The sequence below is a fragment of the Nerophis ophidion genome, linkage group LG08, assembly GCF_033978795.1.
Source record: "Nerophis ophidion isolate RoL-2023_Sa linkage group LG08, RoL_Noph_v1.0, whole genome shotgun sequence".
NCBI classification, from domain to species: Eukaryota; Metazoa; Chordata; class Actinopteri; order Syngnathiformes; family Syngnathidae; genus Nerophis; species Nerophis ophidion.
The window spans coordinates 28652144-28671195 of NC_084618.1; the positions used below are offsets into that span (position 1 = coordinate 28652144).

The window sequence follows — 19052 nt, forward strand, 5'->3', positions numbered from 1 at the left end:
CGTCTCGTCAGCAGCAATGGTCGATGCTGCGTCTACTTAAAAGATGTCTATGGTTATATCGTTAGCAGCGAATTTACAGCCTCACTAATTTAACTACACAGCAAATAAAAGTCACGTTACTCAGCCAATAAACGTTAGTTTACATCCAAAACGTACCCTTCTTTGTGCAACTTCAAATGTCAAACGAAGTTGTAAATTGATGAGTCTCCGTCTGTATTCTTCCAACCGCATGTTTTGCATACGGCAATTCCTGTTTTGTTGACCAAGTCGTACTTTTAATACCCGAACGAAACACTTTATGGCATAATTTTCTTCACTTATTCTTGTTTGAAAGCTCTTCTTCGTTGGTTTTCCTGCAATTTGATTGGCTGAATGCTGTGTGACGAAAACAACGTGGATGTAATTTGATTGGCTGTTGTATTGACGGGTAGCGCACGGGCTGTCATCTCACACATGTTGACAAACACGCGCACACAATAAAAGATACGGAGCGCTCCTGAATAACTTTTTAATCGTTGGGTTTTTGGGGGAAAGTAGCAAGTCATGTCAAGTCAAAAGGCTCAAGTCCAAGTCAAGTCACGGGTCAATGATGTTAAAGTCTAAGTCGAGTTGCAAGTGTTTTTACATTTTGTCAAGTCGAGTCTAAAGTCATCAAATTTATGACTCGAGTCCGACTCGAGTCCAAGTCATGTGACTCGAGTCCACACCTCTGAAACAAACACTTACCAATCGATGGATTTAACTTAATCCAGTGTCACAAGATGCGAAACTTCCGATCGTTGGTCTGCACATTTTACCGGCGAAGCTAAGGCAAACATGGCCAAATAGCATCAATAGCTTCAGTTTCTTCTTCAATTTTGTTTTCTCTATTTGCCTCCATACTCCAACCATCCGTTTCAATACATGCGTAATCTGTTGAATCGCTTAAGCCGCTGAAATCAGAGTCTGAATCCGAGCTAATGTCGCTATATCTTGCTGTGCTATCCGTATTGGCATCACAGGAAAATGGACGATGGATGGATAGCGAAAATCAGGAACTTTAAAGCTTTTTTTAGGGATGTTTCGGGATGGGTAAAATTTTGAAAAAAATTTCAACAAATAAAATAAGCCACTGATTTTTATTGGTTTTAACCCTTCTGAAATTGTGATAATGTTCCCCTTTAATCGACTGGAAGTGGGTCTTGCCTTTCTTAAGCAGCACTAATTTTACACCAATTTGTTTTACTGTAATTGTCAGCATAATTTTATGTAAAAATAAACAGTCCACAAAATTCAAATGCAAAATATTCACTTGCATAAATTCAGACACAAAATAACCTTCGGTGAGCGCTTCTGTAAGACCCAGAAAAGGTGGCACACATTATTATCTGTGGTCATAACATGGCAGTATGGAGTGTGAAGCTGCAGGACTGAAGACGAGGCCAATAGGAACCAAAACCACTTCACAAAAGCCAGTTAAGGTATGCATTTTTAATGCACCTAAAAAGGCACAGATGAACTTATACGTGGCATGTTTTGAAACAAACTTTACCGTCACCATAAAACTATAGACAATATTTACAAAAAATATATTTACTATTTCTTTCTTTTCTTTAGAACAAATTCTTTAGTCGGGGCATTGCGTTTCCGCAGGTTGCGTGACTTCTCTCCTTCTGTAGTGTCCTCCTGTTGCTCCGTGGAAGGCCCACTGCGACTAAAGGACCTCGCGACTGTTGCAAGGGCGTTGACCGCCATCGTCAACCCGGACACGGCATTGACCAGCTGCCTGGTGTGCGCAGCGATGTCCTGCGTGTCCCGGCGGAGGGCCTGCGCCGCACTGGACGCAGCCCTCACCTCCTGGGCGATGGCCTGCAAGCCATCAGTTAGTTTTTTTTGCTGCTCCAGCAACTCCTGATCGATGTTTTCGTAATCAGCTGGACGCCGTCGGGGCTCTGCTGAAGAGGACGCGTCGGACCTGAGCTGATTGGAGATGTGCGGCGGGGATTGTCGGTCATACGATGAAGAGTCTGTGTCCAAGACAAAGAGAGAAACATTTTTTAACAGGTTAGAACTTTTTGGCATATATATAAGTCGCAGTTTTTTTTCATAGTTTGGCCGGGGGTGCGACTTACAGTGGGGCAAAAAAGTATTTAGTCAGCCACCGATTGTGCAAGTTCTCCCACTTAAAATGACGACAGTGGTCTGTAATTTTCATCATAGGTACACTTTAACTGTGAGAGACAGAATATGAAAAAAAAATACAGGAATTCATATTGTAGGAATTTTTAAGCATTTATTTGTAAATTATGGTGGAAAATAAGTATTTGGTCAACCATTCAAAGCTCTCACTGATGGAAGGAGGTTTTGGCTCAAAATCTCACGATACATGGCCCCATTTATTCTTTCCTTAACACGGATCAATCGTCCTGTCCCCTTAGCACAGGGGTAGGGAACCTATGGCTCTAGAGCAGGGGCTGGCAACCTAAAATGTTGAAAGAGCCATGTTGGACCAAAAACACAGAAACAAATCTGTCTGGAGCCGCAAAAAAATAAAAGCCATATTACATACAGTGTCATGAGATATAAATTGACTTATGAGGACTCAAAGGAAACTAAATAAGCTCAAATATAGCTACAAATGAGGCATATCGATGCAATATGTACATACAGTTAGCCTAAATAGCATGTTAGCATCGATTAGCTTACAGTCATGCAATGACCAAATATGTTTGATTAGCACCACACATAAGTCAATAACATCAACAAAACTCACCTTTGTGCATTCATGCGCAAGGTTATAAGTTTGGTGGACAAAATGAGACAGAAAAAGAAGTGGCATAAAACACTTCTTAGAAAGTCGGAGAAAGTTATACATGTAAACAAACTGTGTTGAGTTCAAGGACCGCCAAAATTAGTAGGACAAAACGGCGCTCGCCAAATACTCGAATCAGTGAGGCATGTTTAATATAAACAGTGTGCTTTATAGCAATTAGAGAGGTTTGTTTCATGTTTGTCCTCCTACAGAAACCAAATTAAAATAAAAAATGTTTTTTCCCCCTCATCGTTTCCATTTTTCATATATTTTTGAAGAAGCTCCAGAGAGCCATTAGGGCGGAGCTAAAGAGCCGCATGCGGCTCCAGAGCCGCTGGTTGCCGACCCCTGCTCTCGGGCCAGATGTGGCTCTTTTGATGACTGCATCTGGCTCTCAGATAAATCTTAGCTGACATTGCTTAACACGATAAGTAATGAATAATTTTGCTGGCAATCACAGTGTTAAAAATAACGTTCAAAATATATGTATTTTAATCCATCCATCCATTTGCTACCGCACCTGTTCAAGAAGTCACATTATTGATTAGAAGTATTTTATTTATTATTGGTTAGCTTTAGAACAAAAAAAATTTATCAAAATAATATGAGACTTATTGTACTCAACAAATGTTATTAATAAAAAAATGCATGCATTTAGTTGTATTCATTGTTAGAAAATATTATATGGCTCTCACGGAAATACATTTTAAAATCTTTGGCTTTCATGGCTCTCTCAGCCAAAAAGGTTCTCGACCCCTGCCTTAGCAGAAAAACAACGACGAGTTGAGTTTATACCAAAATGGATACATGGATGATACAGCAGAGGACTGGGAGAACGTCATGTGGTCAGACGAAAACAAAATAGAACATTTTGGTATAAACTCAACTCGTCGTGTTTGGAGGAAGAAAAATACTGAGTTGCATCCCAAGAACACCATACCTACTGTGAAGCATAGGGGTGGAAACATCATGCTTTGGGGCTGTTTTTCTGCTAAGGGGACAGGGCGATTGATCCGTGTTAAGGAAAGAATGAGTGGGGCCATGTATCATGAGATTTTGAGCCAAAACCTCCTTCCATCAGTGAGAGCTTTGAATGTTTGACCAAATACTTATTTTCCACAATAATTTACAAATAAATTCTTTAAAATTCCTACAATGTGAATTCATGGATTTTTTTTTTCACATTCTGTCTCTCACAGCTGAAGTGTACCTATGATGAAAATTACAGACCTCTGTCATCATTTTAAGTGGGAGAACTATGGCGTCACATTAGTGCCAAAAATCCAAGCGCATAAAAACTGTTATCGCGCGCTGATTCTCCACTTCGTGCGCGCGTGCAGCGCCTTTTTGCGTGCATGAGGTGTCTTTGAGCGCGCGGCGCCTTTTTGCGTACGCGCGGTGCCAATGTGCGCGAGCGTCGTCTTCGTTTTGGCACATTGTGGGCGGTTATTCTTACACGGCCCCTCCTTTCTGATTGACATCAATAAAATGATTGGAACCAGCTGTCTGAGGTAAGATGGAGAAACATGGAGTGTTTATTCATATCTATGATGAAAGGTCCATGGCAGTTCCCTGGGATTGAAAAGAAAGGAAATCACGTTTTCATGGGGCTATCATGGCTGAACAAGTAAGTCTTACACTATTATCTCTCAGATTTAATTTGCCTAATGTATGGAGCTAGCTTTTTTGTTGTTTTTTTAAATACATATTTTTAACTCTGCCATCTATACTGATCTGGGCTGATATCAAATTGTCCATTGTTTGAGTTGTTTGCAGAAACCTAAATACTTTTTAAAGGGGAACATTATCACCAGACCTATGTAAGCGTGAATATATACCTTGATGTTGCAGAAAAAAGACCATTTATTTTTTTAACCGATTTCCGAACTCTAAATGGGTGAATTTTGGCGAATTAAACGCCTTTCTGTTTATCGCGATGGAGACGATGACGTCAGAATGTGACGTCTCCGAGGTAATACACCAACCATTTTCATTTTCAACACATTACAAACACCGGGTCTCAGCTCTGTTATTTTCCGTTTTTTTGACTATTTTTTGGAACCTTGGAGACATCATGCCTCGTCGGTGTGTTGTCGGAGGGTGTAACAACACTAACAGGGAGGGATTCAAGTTGCACCACTGGCCCGAAGATACGAAAGTGTCTGCCGCCAGACCCCCATTGAATGTAAAGGGAGTGTCTCCACATTTTACCGGCGGTGCTAAGACAGACATGACACAGAGATGTATGGATAACCTGCAGATGCATTTGCAACGTTTCCTTCCACCCACATTTAATGCCAAAAAAACACTTACCAATCGACGGATTTAAGTTGCTCCAGTGTCAAAAGATGCGAAAGTCCTGATCGTTTGGTCCGAACATTTTACCGGCAATGCTAACACAGCTATTCAGCCATGCTGTGGCTATGAATAGCGTCAATAGCTATTCGCTCAATAGCTTCAGTTTCTTCTTCAATATTTTCATACTCCAACCATCTGTTTCAATACATGCGTAATCTGTTGAATCGCTTAAGTCGCTGAAATCCGAGTTTGAATCCGAGCTAATGTCGCTATATCTGGCTGTGGTATTCCCATTGTTTGTTTACATTGGCAGCACTGTGTGACGTCACAGGGAAATGGCCAGTGTCTTCGCAGAGAGCGAAAATAAGGCACTTTAAAGCTTTATTTAGGGATATTCCGAGACCGGTAAAATTTTGAAAAACACTTCCAAAAATACAACGAGACACTGGGAACTGATTTTTATTGTTTTTAACCCTTTTGAAATTGTGATAATGTTCCCCTTTAAAGTAATATTAAAACCATATTACTTAATTGTAGGGATAACCTGTCATTCATTATTCTACTAAAATAGTAATTGCAATCATAACATCAATAATTAGGCCCATATGCTAATCACGTGGTCCTGATTTGAAGTATGCATAGATAAGTGGGTTCAGGTAGACTCTGGTGTAAACTTAAAATAGATAGAGGAAAGAAAATTAATAGTACAACATTGTGGCATACATTCAATATTTACATATACAAATATGACAAATATATATATTTTTTTAAAAACAGACAAGTAAGAAAAGAAAACATATTTGAAAATATAATTTCCACCATTGACTGACATGTGTGGACTGGTTGTATGTGTACGAAAAGAGAGATATTGATCTTGACACAAAGAAATTCGAAGAGTCTTTGAAGAAGGTAATGTCTCATCTGTTGAGAGAACATCACATAGTTAATGAAGTTTTATGATCAATATCTCTCTTTTCATACACATACAACCAGTCCACAGATGTCAGTCAATGATGGAAACTATATTTTCTTTCCTCTCTTGTCTGTTTTAAAAAAATATATTTTTTTTTCTAATATTTGTATATGTAAATATTGAATGTATGCCACAATGGGGGACTATTAATTTTCTTTCCTCTATCTACTTTAAGTTTACACCAGAGTCTACCCGAACCACTTATCTATGCGTACTTCATATCAGGACCACATGATTAGCATATGGGCCTAATTATTGATGTTATGATTGAAATTACTATTTTAGTAGAATATTGAATGACAGGTTATCACTACAATTAAGTAATACGGTTTTAATATTACTATAAAAAGTATTTACGTTTCTGCAAACAACTCAAACTATGGAAAATTAGATATCAGCTCAGATCAGTACAGATGGCAGAGTTAAAAATATGTATTTAAAAAAACAAACAAAAAAAGCTAGCTCCATACATTAGGCAAATTAAATCTGAGAGATAATAGTGTAAGACTTACTTGTTCAGCCATGATAGCCCCATGAAAACCTGACATTTATAACAATTCAACCCGCTTGGAAATGAGTTGAAAACTGAGCAAGTTATGGTTATTTAAATAGCCGACTATGTACAGGGCGGGGCCAGCTGCCTGAGGTAAGATGGCCGCCAAGTTGCCATTGACTGACAGCGCTTAGAGCCAATCAGAAAGAAGGGGCTGTCCAACTATTCCCGCCCCCAAAGTGCCAAAACAAACATGAGAGCGCGAGGATAGGTGCCAGACCGAGACGGAGCGAGCACGCGCAAAATGGCACCACACGCGCGCAAAAGGGTGTCGCGCGCGCGAAGTTAAGAATCAGCGCGCGATAACAGTTTTTATTCGCTTGGATTTTTGGCACTAATGTGACGCCATAGAGAACTTGCAGAATCGATGGCTGACTCTAATACTGTTATGGAGAGTTATAAAGGACTGTATGGTTCTATAAAGGTAGTCTCATTCGCCCCCGGGGCGTCGGTCAGGACACAATGGACAGGACAGTTGGTTTGGCATATTAGCAGTTTACTTGTTTAGTAGGCAGGTTGACAGGCATGGCAGGTTACATTGAATTGGTTGAATGGTACAACACTGGTAAGTATTAGTGGTTCTGCAGTAAACAGATAAGAACATCATAACCAATTAGTATAGAATAACATAGCCTACGTAGTAATAGTACATATCACCTTAGTGCAATAATATATCATGGATACACAATAGGCTTCACGGTGGCAGAGGGGTTAGTGCGTCTGCCTCACAATACGAAGGTCCAGCAGTCTTGGGTTCAAATCCAGGCTCGGGATCTTTCTGTGTGGAGTTTGCACGTTCTCCCCGTGAATGCGTGGGTTCCCTCCGGGTACTCCGGCTTCCTCCCACTTCCAAAGACATGCACCTGGGGATAGGTTGATTGGCAACACTAAATTGGCCCTAGTGTGTGTGTGTGTGTGAATGTGAGTGTGAATGTTGTCTGTCTGTCTATCTGTGTTGGCCCTGCGATGAGGTGGCAACTTGTCCAGGGTGTACCCCGCCTTCCGCCCGATTGTAGCTGAGATAGGCGCCAGCGCCCCCCGCGACCCCGAAAGGGAATTAGCGGTAGAAAATGGATGGATGGATGGATGGATACACAATATAGCATACACAAGTAATAATTGGCATTTAGTACACATTAGCTTCACCAGTAAACAGTAAGCCCTGCCATATACACTACAGGATGGCATCAAACTAAACACTCAAATAACATCATACCAACATTTAACTGAACTTAAATGTCTTAACTAGACCAGAAGGTGTCACTGTACGCTACAGAAGGCACGTAAATGTGGTGCTTGTGACCTGCCGTCCAGGATAAGGTGCTCGCTTACATGTACAAAGGCACAAAATGTCCCAAATGTTCTCTTTGAAGAGATAAAGGACTGTTACATGAAATACATTGTCTAGACGCTGTAACAAGGCACGCTGCGCGCCAAACAACTATATAATGAACTTACATTCGTCAGTGATGCACCAGGTACCGCAGTGCTATACAATCTTACAAATTGTAGATATATATATATATGTTTATATACATACATACATACAGGCAGCAAATGTAAAGGACTGGCATTCACCACTCTGTGCTATGTTTGGTTAGAATGAATAAGCGCGCCCCACAATGCCTTCCGCTCTTAAGGTGGACTGCTCACAATAGTCTCTTAAGGTAGCACAGAGTTTGGGAACCTTTCTGACAAATACTTTTTTGCCCCACTGTATATGTGAAATTATTAACACATTACCGTAAAATATCAAATATATTATTAAGTTCATTCACGTAAGAGACTAGACATATAAGATTTCATCGGATTTATCGACTAGGAGTGACAGATTGTTTGGTAAACGTGTAGCATGTTGTATATGTTACTTATTTGAATGACTCTTACCATAATATGTTACGTTAACATGCCAGGCACCTTCTCAGTTGGTTATTTATGCGTTATGGTTAATCATTCACTATTCTTTATTTATTTGAAATTGCCTTTCAAATGTCTATTCTTGGTGTTGGGTTTTATCAAATAAATTTCCCCCAAAAATGCGACTTATACTCCAGTGCGACTTGGATATGTTTTTTCCTTGGATGTGCATTTTGGGCAGGTGCGACTTATACTCCGAAAAACACGGTACATGACTCTTGTCTTACATTAAACAATAAGAAAACGGCAACAGTGTATTTTGTGAACAAATCTGTCTGTGTTGGCCCTGCAATGATGTGGTGACTTGTCCAGGGTGTATGCCGCCTTCCGCCCGATTGTAGCTGAGATAGGCACCAGCGCCCCCCGTGACCCAAAAGGGAATAAGCGGCAGAAAGTGGATGGATGGATGGTTCTCTATCGAGCAGGTCAGTGTGTGTTGCTCTACTACTGTAACCTATTTTTATGGTTTTGCCTCTTTCTGATGTTAAGTTCCTGGTATACAGTATATGCCTTGAGCACTTATTTTGAAGGGGAAAATAATGGAAATGATGTCATCTTGGAATGGAGCGGAGTTTTGAAGACAAACGAAAGTGGTCCTCGTGTAAAACACGGAGGCGATGTCACGCTAAATTTCTTCCCCCCTACAACTCCCTCCAGTTACTTCTGGGGTCATGATTAATACAGATGTTTAGGTAACGCTATATTATAGAAATATAATGTTATATTATAAAAATACAGATGTTATATTAACACTATATTATAAAATATTTTAAAAAAATAAAAAAAATTTTTTTACAAACAAGCTATGGGATGACGTAGGGAAACGCTTGTGTTCGTAAATTGTTTTTTTTATTTTATTTTTTATGGTATAGCGTTAACAAAACATCAGTATTTTATAATATAGTGTTATATTTTTATAATATAGCGTTAACAAAACATCTGTGTTAATCATGACCCCGGAAGTAAATGGGGGGGAGGTTTTTGTAGGGGGAGAAGAAATTTGGCGTGACAGCAACAGTTTTACACGAGGACCGCTTTATTTAGTTTGTCTTCAAAGCTCTGCTCCACTGCAAGATGACATCATTTCCGTTCTGTTCAACTTCAAAATAAGAGCTCAAGGTAAATACTGTATAACAGGAACTTAACATCACAAAGAGGCAAAACCATAAAAATAGGTTACACTACCTTTTGTTGTTGTTCCGGTCAGGCACAGACTAGGACCCTGAAAAGAGACATTGCGCATGCGCGAAGCACCCATATGTCCAAACATTGAACGGGGAATAGAGAAAATTGTTTCTCATTTTAGCTCATATTTCGTTTTTTTTTTAACTCATTATTAAATTCGGATTACATGTAACCTGAAATCCACGACCGCCCTAAATTTTGGCAGGCCCGTTAGATCAGGGGTCACCAACCTTTTAGAAACCAAAAGCTACTTCTTGGGTACTGATTAATGTGAAGGGCTACCAGTTTGATACACACTTAAATACATTGCCAGAAATAGCCAATTTGCCTTTAACTCTATGTTATTATTAATAATTAATGATATTTATCTTTGTGGAAACACTGATCATCTTAATGATTTCTCACAATAAATATATATAGAAAAAGATAAATATACAAAAAAAGGGGTATTTCTGTCTGTCATTCCGCCGTACATTTTTTTCCTTCTACGGAAGTTTTTTTGTAGAGAATGAATTATGAAAAAAACGCTTAATTGAGCGGTTTAAAAGAGGAGAAAACACGAAAAAAAAAGAAGAGAAAAACTAGGTAATTCGAATCTTTTTGAGAAAAAAAAAAAATTTATGGAACATCATTAGTAATTTTTCCTGATTAAAATTAATTTTGATGACATGTTTTAAATAGGTTATAAGCCATATTTCTAACAAATACATTTTTTCTTCTAGATTTTCTGTAATAAAAATTTTAAAAGAAATTCACAAGAGTTTGAAATAAGATTTAAATTTGATTCTACAGATTTTGTAGATTGGCCATAATATTTTTTTTAATCATAATAAGTTTAAAGAAATATTTCACAAATATTCTTCGTCGAAAAAACAGAAGCTAAAATGACGAATTTAATTAAAATTGATTCATTATTCTTTACAATAAAAATAAAAAAAAATTACTTGAACATTGATTTAAATTGTAAGTAAAGAAGAGGAAGGAATTTAAAAAGGTAAAAATTTATATGTGTTTATAAATCCTAAAACCACTTTTAACGTTGTATTTATTCTCTAAAATTGTCTCTCTGAATGTTATTAGAAGCAAAGTAAAAAAATAAATGATTTCATTTAAACAAGTGATAATGCTATATTCTAAAATATTTAAAATATTTTCTTGGATTTTCAAATTCTATTTGAGTTTTGTCTCTCCTAGAATCAAAAATGTCGAGCAAAGCGAGACCAGCTTGCTAGTAAATAAATACAATTTAAAATAATAGAGGCAGCTCACTGGTAAGTGCTGCTATTTGGGCTATTTTTAGAATAGGCCAGCAGGCGACTCATCTGGTCCTTACGGGCTACCTGGTGCCCGCGGGCACCGCGTTGGTGACCCCTGCATTAGATGTTATGATATCAGTATCGGATCAGTACTGATGACTATCAGTGATATCACACATGACTAATGGGCGTACCTTGGTCTGTGATGTTCGGCTCCAAGGACTCATACCCCCCGATCCCAACAATGTGCTGATCCAGGAAGGAAACGTGGACCTTTTCCTCAACCGGGGACGGCGGCTTCTCCTCTGCTGGCTCCCCTCCTCCATGATTTGCGTCGATGTTATTAAGGCAAGCCTTCTCTCGCGTTCGCCGGCGATAATCCTGCAATCTCCTCTTGACGTCTTCCGCTGATCTCCTAGTCCTGCTCACAGCGTTGACTTTTTCGCAAATCGCGTCCCAAATTGCTCGCTTCCCGGCGGCGCTGAGGTCCCTCTGCTGCAGCTGATCCGCGTATGAATCCGCCTGCTCCACCAGGACGGCCAGCTCGGCGGCCTCGAACTTCCTCTTCCGTTTGCGGCCGCTCTCCTCCACCAGGCCTTCCGCTACAGCCGCCGGCAGCACACGCAAACTCCTCATCTTGCATTGGGCGATCTGCGCCTTTTTTTAGCACGCCCGCGCAGTTGTGGCAGTCCGCACGCAATACGGAGGCCGCGACGTCGCAGATTGCACCCGCTTTTTAGCACGTGGTATCCGGCCCATAAGGTTCTTGTATGACGTTTGAGGACCTAATAGAAGACAAGCGCTTGCCTTTGTTGTCGTTTGAGGACGTAATGGAAGACAGACACTCGTCCCTGTGGGTGTGAACTTAGCACTCCCTGGTGGAAATACAGCGGATCTGCAGCCTTCCTGGCAATACCCTACAGCAGTGCTCCCCAACCACGCGATTGGTACCGGGCCGCAGAATTTTTTATTCATTTTTATTAAAAAAAAAAATATATATATATTAAAAACCAACCTAAAAAAACACAATATACACTTACAATTAATGAACCAACCACAAAAAACTCCCTTGTTCATGACAAAGGGAAAACATTAAAAATAGGATCAACCGCCCATACCCGGGCCGCGGACCGGTCAACACTTAATAATTTGTCCCACGGCCCAGGGGGATGGATCCTTTTTTTTTTTTTTTTCTTTGTCGTGAAAAAGGGACGTTTTTGTCATGAAAAAGAGAGGTTTTTGTGGTTGGTGCACTAATTGTAAGTTTATATTGTGTTTTTTATGTTGATTTGGTAAAAAAAATATATATATAATAATAAATATATTTATTTATTTTATTTTTATTTATTTTTTAAATAAAAATGAATAAAAAATTCTTCTGCGGCACAGGTTGGGGACCACTGCCCTACAGCAGTGGTTCTCAACCTTTTTTCAGTGATGTACCCCCTGTGACATTTTTTTAAATTTAAGTACCCCCCTAATCAAAGCAAAGCATTTTTGGTTGAAAAAAAGAGATAAAGAAGTAAAATACAGCACTATGTCATCAGTTTCTGATTTATTAAATTGTATAACAGTGCAAAATATTGCTCATTTGTAGTGGTATTTCGTGAACTATTTGGAGAAAAAAAAAGATATAAAAATAATTTGGTGGAAAAAAAACAAGTGATTCAATTAGTCACACTCAGAGATACAATGGGGAGGTAAAGTTAGGTCCATTTCTAAAGTTCAAAATGTTGTAGGTCATAGATTGTCTTCAAATGGGGTGAAAATGAAGGCAAAAAAATACACCCAAAAATAAAGAGCCGATGTTGAACTTTGTCAAGAAGTGTTCACCTCTCATGTAAACAACTTGATTTTCAGCTTCTGTATCTTTGTGTTCAGTTTGTGACCAGCCAGGTTCATTAGGATCTTCTGGAAAAACTCAAATGTGTACTTGAGGTTGTCTGGAACGCTTAAATCAAGGGCATAAATGAGCCCCAAACATCATTATTATCCCCATGATGACGGTGTCCACGTTGCTTAGGACTTTGATGCCTTCGATAACAATTCCAACATCCTCTGGCTGCCTATCGCCATCTCCATGGATGATGTTTATCCCCATGACTGTGAGGGCGGTGACCCTTTCTGCATCCTCAGTGGCGGAGGCCTGAACCACGACACAAAAACAGAACACTTGTGTTAGGTAAAATGCTGAACAAGTCCTCATTGCGTGTCAAATCAATCATTTATGTATCACGAGTTAAACGTGATTGGAAAGTTAACCATATATATAAAATAATAATAATAATAATATAATGTTTGAAATTGGCCTGTAAAATGTGGAGACACTTTGGCACATTCAATGGAGGTCTGGCGGCAGACACTTTCGCATCTTCGGGCCAGTGGTGCAACTTTAATCCCTCCCTGTTAGTGTTGTTACACCCTCCGACAACACACCGACGAGGCATGATGTCTCCAAAGTTCCAAAAAATAGTAAAAAAAACGGAAAATAACAGAGCTGAGACCCGGTGTTTGTAATGTGTTGAAAATGAAAATGGCGGCTGTATTACCTCGGCGACGTCACATTCTGACGTCATTGCCTCCAGCGCGATAAACAGAAAGGCGTTTAATTCGCCAAAATTCACTCATTTAGAGTTCGGAAATCAGTTAAAAAAATATATGGTCTTTTTTCTGCACCATCAAGGTATATATTGATGCTTACATAGGTCTGGTGATAGAGACTGCCACACCAAGCTTGAAAAAATGATCAATCTGCAAAAGATGATAACATATTGAGTTGTGAGTGCAAGTACCAGAATACCCAGAAATGCAGACAAGTTGAATTTGAATAAAAGCTCTGACCAATAAAACAAGATAACATTTGAACATTTAGAATAGACTACCAATTATTTGACAAACAAATAAGTTTTAATAATTAAGTTAAAGACATGAAATTATTTCAAATTTGGCCATTTTATTAGAATATAAAAACACACAGGAATAATATTAACCTTCCTGTATGTACTCACTGTAAGGCTGAAACGACGCGTCGACGTCATCGATGACGTAAATACGCCGACGCCGCTTTTGTGCCTCGACGCGTCGTATATTTACGTCACACTACCGTCACGGCGGAGCGCAAAGCAGACGGTGCGAGCGGTGCAAGCAAGGGGAAAAAAAGCACGCCGAAAGTCATCAAAAGTGTGGGAGTATTTCAATAAACGGCCTAATAATGTTGTTGTATGCACACTGTGTCGAGCTATGAAGGAACATTTGCCATTACCATCAACAAGTCAATCGTCCGCGTGAGTGTACGTTGTCATCATTACACAAAACCTCGAATGTGTCATTTGTATCTGCGTGGTAAATTCATAAACTAAAGCACCGTTTTGCTCTGAGAGGCGCGTTTGGCGTGCCTGTTCAGTGTTTACAAAGACGTGCTCCTCTTTAACGCTGACGGTAATTAGTTGTGCAAATACCTTTTACAACATTAACAGTCACATATACTATGTACAAAGGAACAATTCACTTTCACTTGAATCATACCATCATTGTTGTGTTATTAAACCAAGTGAACAAGATCATGTGTGTAGTTAGTTACTAGACACACTTCTTGGCTCAGATTCAGATGAACTCAGAAACAATGAGGAAGACAACAATGACAGTAATGATGCTGAAATGGTCAGAAACAAGTTAGTGTCTTATTTTGGAGAATCCCCCATTTCCAAGGATGAAAAACCATTAAATGGTGGAAAGAACATCGGGCAAGGTTTCCAAATCTGGCAATGCTTGCTCTCGGTCTTACCTCTCAGTTCCAGCCACATCGACCCCTTCCTAGCGCCTATTTTCAGCTGCTGGGAATATAGTAAACAAGAAAAGAACCAGCCTTACCCCAGAGCATGTAGACATGCTAACCTTTCTTCATTACAACTGTTTGTCATGCCTGTTAATCAGGTTTATGTTTGATCATGTTTATGTTTTGTTTTTGGACTCTCGTTTCCCGTTTTGCACTTCCTGGTTTTGTTTATTTCCATAGATACTCATTAGTTTCCACCTGGTCTCCAAGTCACGCCCCTGTCCCCAGCCTCACACCTGTTTCTTATCATCATCATGGTCACTATTTAAGTAATTTTTTTTTCTGTTCCCCGGCCTGGGAACTTTATTTGCCTACCTACCTACCTACCTATGCTGCACATCCTTCATGCCCTCAATCACCTGCCACGCACCTTGCTATTCATGCCCCTTGTTTTTGGTCACAGTAAGTGTTTTGTTTTAGTTGTTCATAGCCATGCCATCGTGCTGTTTTTGTTTATAGTTCATTATTATTCATGCCATTGAGCAAATGTTTTGGTTTCATGTTTATAGTTATAGCCCCAGTTCTAGTCCTTTGTTTCATAGCCCTGTTTTGATCCGCCATTGAGCGTGCCCTTTGTTTTCTTGGTTTTTTTAGTATTATAGTGTTTAAACAAATTAAACATGTACCCTAATTCACACCTGGCTCGTCCCAAATTCCCTCTGCGTCGAAGAAGCAAAACAAATCCAAGTCAAAGTCCTGACACTGTTAGTCACTCACTGGAATGAGTGGAATTTGTTTATTGTGTACTGTGTTGGACTGGATGTTTATTTTGCACATTTTAAAAGCAATACTTAATGTTTACAGTGCTCCAGAATATTTAGATTGGCACTTTTTTGTGCTGGATGTTTATCTTTATTTGTTCACATTTTAAAGCAAAACAAGCAATACTTTTACTTTTGTTGAAATGTTTACACTGTTAGATTTTTTTTGGGGGGGGCACTTTTTTGTATTGGATGTTTATCTTTATTTTTGCACATTTTAAAGCAAAATAAGCAATACTTTTACTTTTGAAATGCTTATACTATTGTAGAATAATAATTAATCTATAGATTAATCGATTAATTAAAAAAATATATGTATAGATTAATCGATAGAAAAATAATCGTTAGCTGCAGCCTTAACTCACTGACCATCTGTAACCTAAACTCTACATTTACTGCTTAATCGACAGCTTTACTGAAGGAGAGAGGGTGTAAGAGGCAGAGACCGGTGGAGATGATGGAGTTCAACAAAACAGGGAAATCACAACATCAACCGGATCTGGTGCCTGAACTTCAACCAGATCCGTGTGTGTTGTGTGTCTGCTCCTGTCCGTCAAGGCTCCTGTCCATCAAGACCACTTCCACCACCGGCAGCGGTCTCCCTCCGCATCAACGAGAGCACAGCCGGTCTGCTGGTGTGCCGAGACAAATGAATTCTCGCGATAACAAAAAAGATTCACCCGCGATAGCGCGGGATAATACTCTGTATGAGGTATAAAACACTATATAATATTTATAAACACATATTTAAACACACATGCAGGCAGTTTCCGGACAGCCGTGTCATGATCCACGTCTTGGATCATGGCATATTCTGGTTTTGATTCTGTTTATCACATTCTGTCTAGTATTTGTCTTCTTCAGTTCTTTGTGGCACTTCCTGGTTTTGTTTTCCGTTGTCATAGTTACCCATTTAGTGTCACCTGTCTCTGCTTTGATCAGTGCACCTGCCCTTGATTATTTATCTCCCTATATATGCCCGCCTCTGTTTGACATTCAGTCTTGGACTCTTGCTTGCTACACGCAACACTTGACTCCGCTCTTCCAACATTGTGGTGAATCTATTTTTGTATACTTGTTAGCTTATATGTTATTTTGTTTGTTTATGTCCCTAGCTTCCACGCTAGCGCCCTTTGTTCTTTTTAGCTCCCAAGCTAGTTCTGTTGTTTTTTTGGTTAGTGCCTTTGTGTAAGTGTTTTTGTTCTTAGTTTGTTTTATTATATAAATGAATTCTTATCCCTACCCTCACGCTGTGTTCCATCTTCCGCTGCACCCACGAGAGAACAACTCGTCACCGCAATGCCACAGAGACGTCACAAGCCGGAGCTGACAAGCAGCGCAGTGGAGCCGGTGGAAACACACACATTGAACAAAGTCAAACTACACGGGCAGACATTGCATGCATCTATGTCCGACTGTCGCGTCAATAATCTTCCATCCTCACGCTGCTCCTGACTTATGTAATAGTGAGGGAAAGTTCCTTCACCTCACAACCATCTTGCAGTTTTCCGACTGCCGTGTTCATGTGTGGACTATGAAAATAGTGCCCATTCTGGAAGTTACCAAGCTAGCATGCAAAGTCGGACTTTAAAAGTAAAGTTCACCCCCATAAACAATTCACCAAATGTGGTGTAAAGCACTGAATACACCAGCGGTACAGTCTACAGTACTACAGCTTTATATAAATAAAAAAAAGAATACTTACCAAAGACCGAGCTCCAACCTGCTTCCCGGTTTTTGCTGATGCGGTGCACTCCCGCCAGAAGACGTTATCCTAATGAGTAATGCCCACGAAGATGATATGCGCATGCTCCGAGTTCTGAACTCATTTATTTTGCGTTGATCAACATCAAATCAATCCCATTGGATCAATTATGAAAAATGTTATGCTTCACTGACTAAATATATATGTGTATATTTTAAAACTAGATATTTTTGAATAAATTCAACAATACTTAAATGTGTCACATCTAAGGGGGGCTTGAATAATTTTTTGGAGTGCAGCTGCCGTCGACAACACCCGGCTGTGGACGTACACTTCCGACTATCAGGTACTGTTAAACTCACTAAAACACTAGCAACACAATAGAAAGATAAGGGATTTCCCAGAATTGTCCTAGTAAATATGTCTAAAAACATTTAAAAAAAGTATTAATTTAAATGAATTAATATACAGTTAATCTGGATGAGTTTTTGTCTCATTCCTGAAGCATTTAGCCAAGGGAACAGGGGTTGGTCAATTTATCTAGGGGCTAATTTCAGTCTGCTCGAACAACCGCCAGGCGGCATCTGTGAGCAGATAATACTCTATCATCTCTTTCTCGTTCGGAATTATCGGTTTTTCACATGAGGAGACACCATTCTTTACGCATTCTTTACTCAGCCTTTAAGTGAAGGATGAGGCAAAAACTAACCCGGGCCTCCTGCATATAAAACACTAATTTAAAATTCAAAAATAAATAAAACAAATTGTGCTATGTTTTATATAGATTCAAAAGAGGAAGTCAGAGTTAATTGCTACAATGAGCATGGCAGGGGCTCCTGCCACTTTATTTGAGAAAGACTATACTAACTTGTGCTAACTTTGCCACACGCTTAAACTTTACGTGCCTATTCGTCATAAATTACACTTCTGTACTACAGAGGGATCCCAAGAGCAATAAAAGGAAAAAAATAAATGTTCTTTGCTGTGTTTTATTAGTTATTAAAGCTGAGTGTTGAATTATGTGATCTCTAAAGTGGAACGAATCAAGCATTCATCAGTTTTGAATCACACACAATTTTTTTTCTGGCAATACCGACAAAAGGCCACAAGATGTCACTGTTGCTCAGCAAATACCTTCATGTATGCGCCCCCTACAGTACCTACTTCAGTGGTTCTTAACCATGTTGGAGGTACCGAACCCCGCCAGTTTCATATGCGCATTCACCGAACCCTTCTTTAGTGAAAAATAAAATGTTTTTTTCTTAATTTAATGATGTTACTATATTAAATAAATACTAATAAATATATATCTTACAAACAGAAAGTTACAGGAATGTACACATGATCCCATGTTTACATCTCATTGTGCAACATGTGAATGTTTTAGTGGGACCTAAATGCGATATCTGAAAGGGGTACAAATTTTTTCCAACCCCACCTTGTACAGAGCTCATGAAAAACAATGTTGTTTTTTTGTCATAGTAAGTGTGCCAAAACACTTATATTAGAAAATAATCTCATGGAAATGATTGCTGTCATTTGATTATAATAATAAAACATTGAACTTGTTATTTATTCAGGTTTGGACGGAGGCTCCGTCGAACCCCTGAGGCCTGTTACGTCTGTTCGGCATCGTGGTGCCGGGTTCGATTCCCTCGAGGATGCGTCGAAATACAACACAGCAAAGGAAATGTTTAACTATTCATTTGAATAACAAAAGGTGCTAGATTACAAAAATACTGGAGCTAAGAAAAGGCAAACAAAAGACGCTAGCATGA

At 39.3% G+C, this 19052-nt stretch overlaps 1 protein-coding gene and 1 long non-coding RNA gene across 2 annotated transcripts; both read right to left on the minus strand.

Annotated features, from left to right (window-relative positions):
* Positions 1–1099: 1099 nt before the first annotated feature.
* LOC133557607 (myb-related transcription factor, partner of profilin-like) lies at positions 1100–11750 on the minus strand. Its single transcript, XM_061908191.1, has 2 exons — positions 11168–11750; positions 1100–2006 (listed from the first exon to the last, which is right to left on the minus strand). Exons 1-2 carry the CDS (start codon positions 11607–11609, stop codon positions 1576–1578), a joined length of 873 nt encoding a protein of 290 aa, XP_061764175.1. The 5' UTR covers positions 11610–11750; the 3' UTR covers positions 1100–1575.
* Positions 11751–12509: 759 nt separating this feature from the next.
* Positions 12510–17357, minus strand: LOC133557609 (uncharacterized). The gene is made up of 2 exons (XR_009807801.1): positions 17275–17357; positions 12510–13119 (listed from the first exon to the last, which is right to left on the minus strand). It is a non-coding gene; the product is annotated as an uncharacterized LOC133557609 (long non-coding RNA).
* Between the last annotated feature and the right edge of the window lie 1695 nt (positions 17358–19052).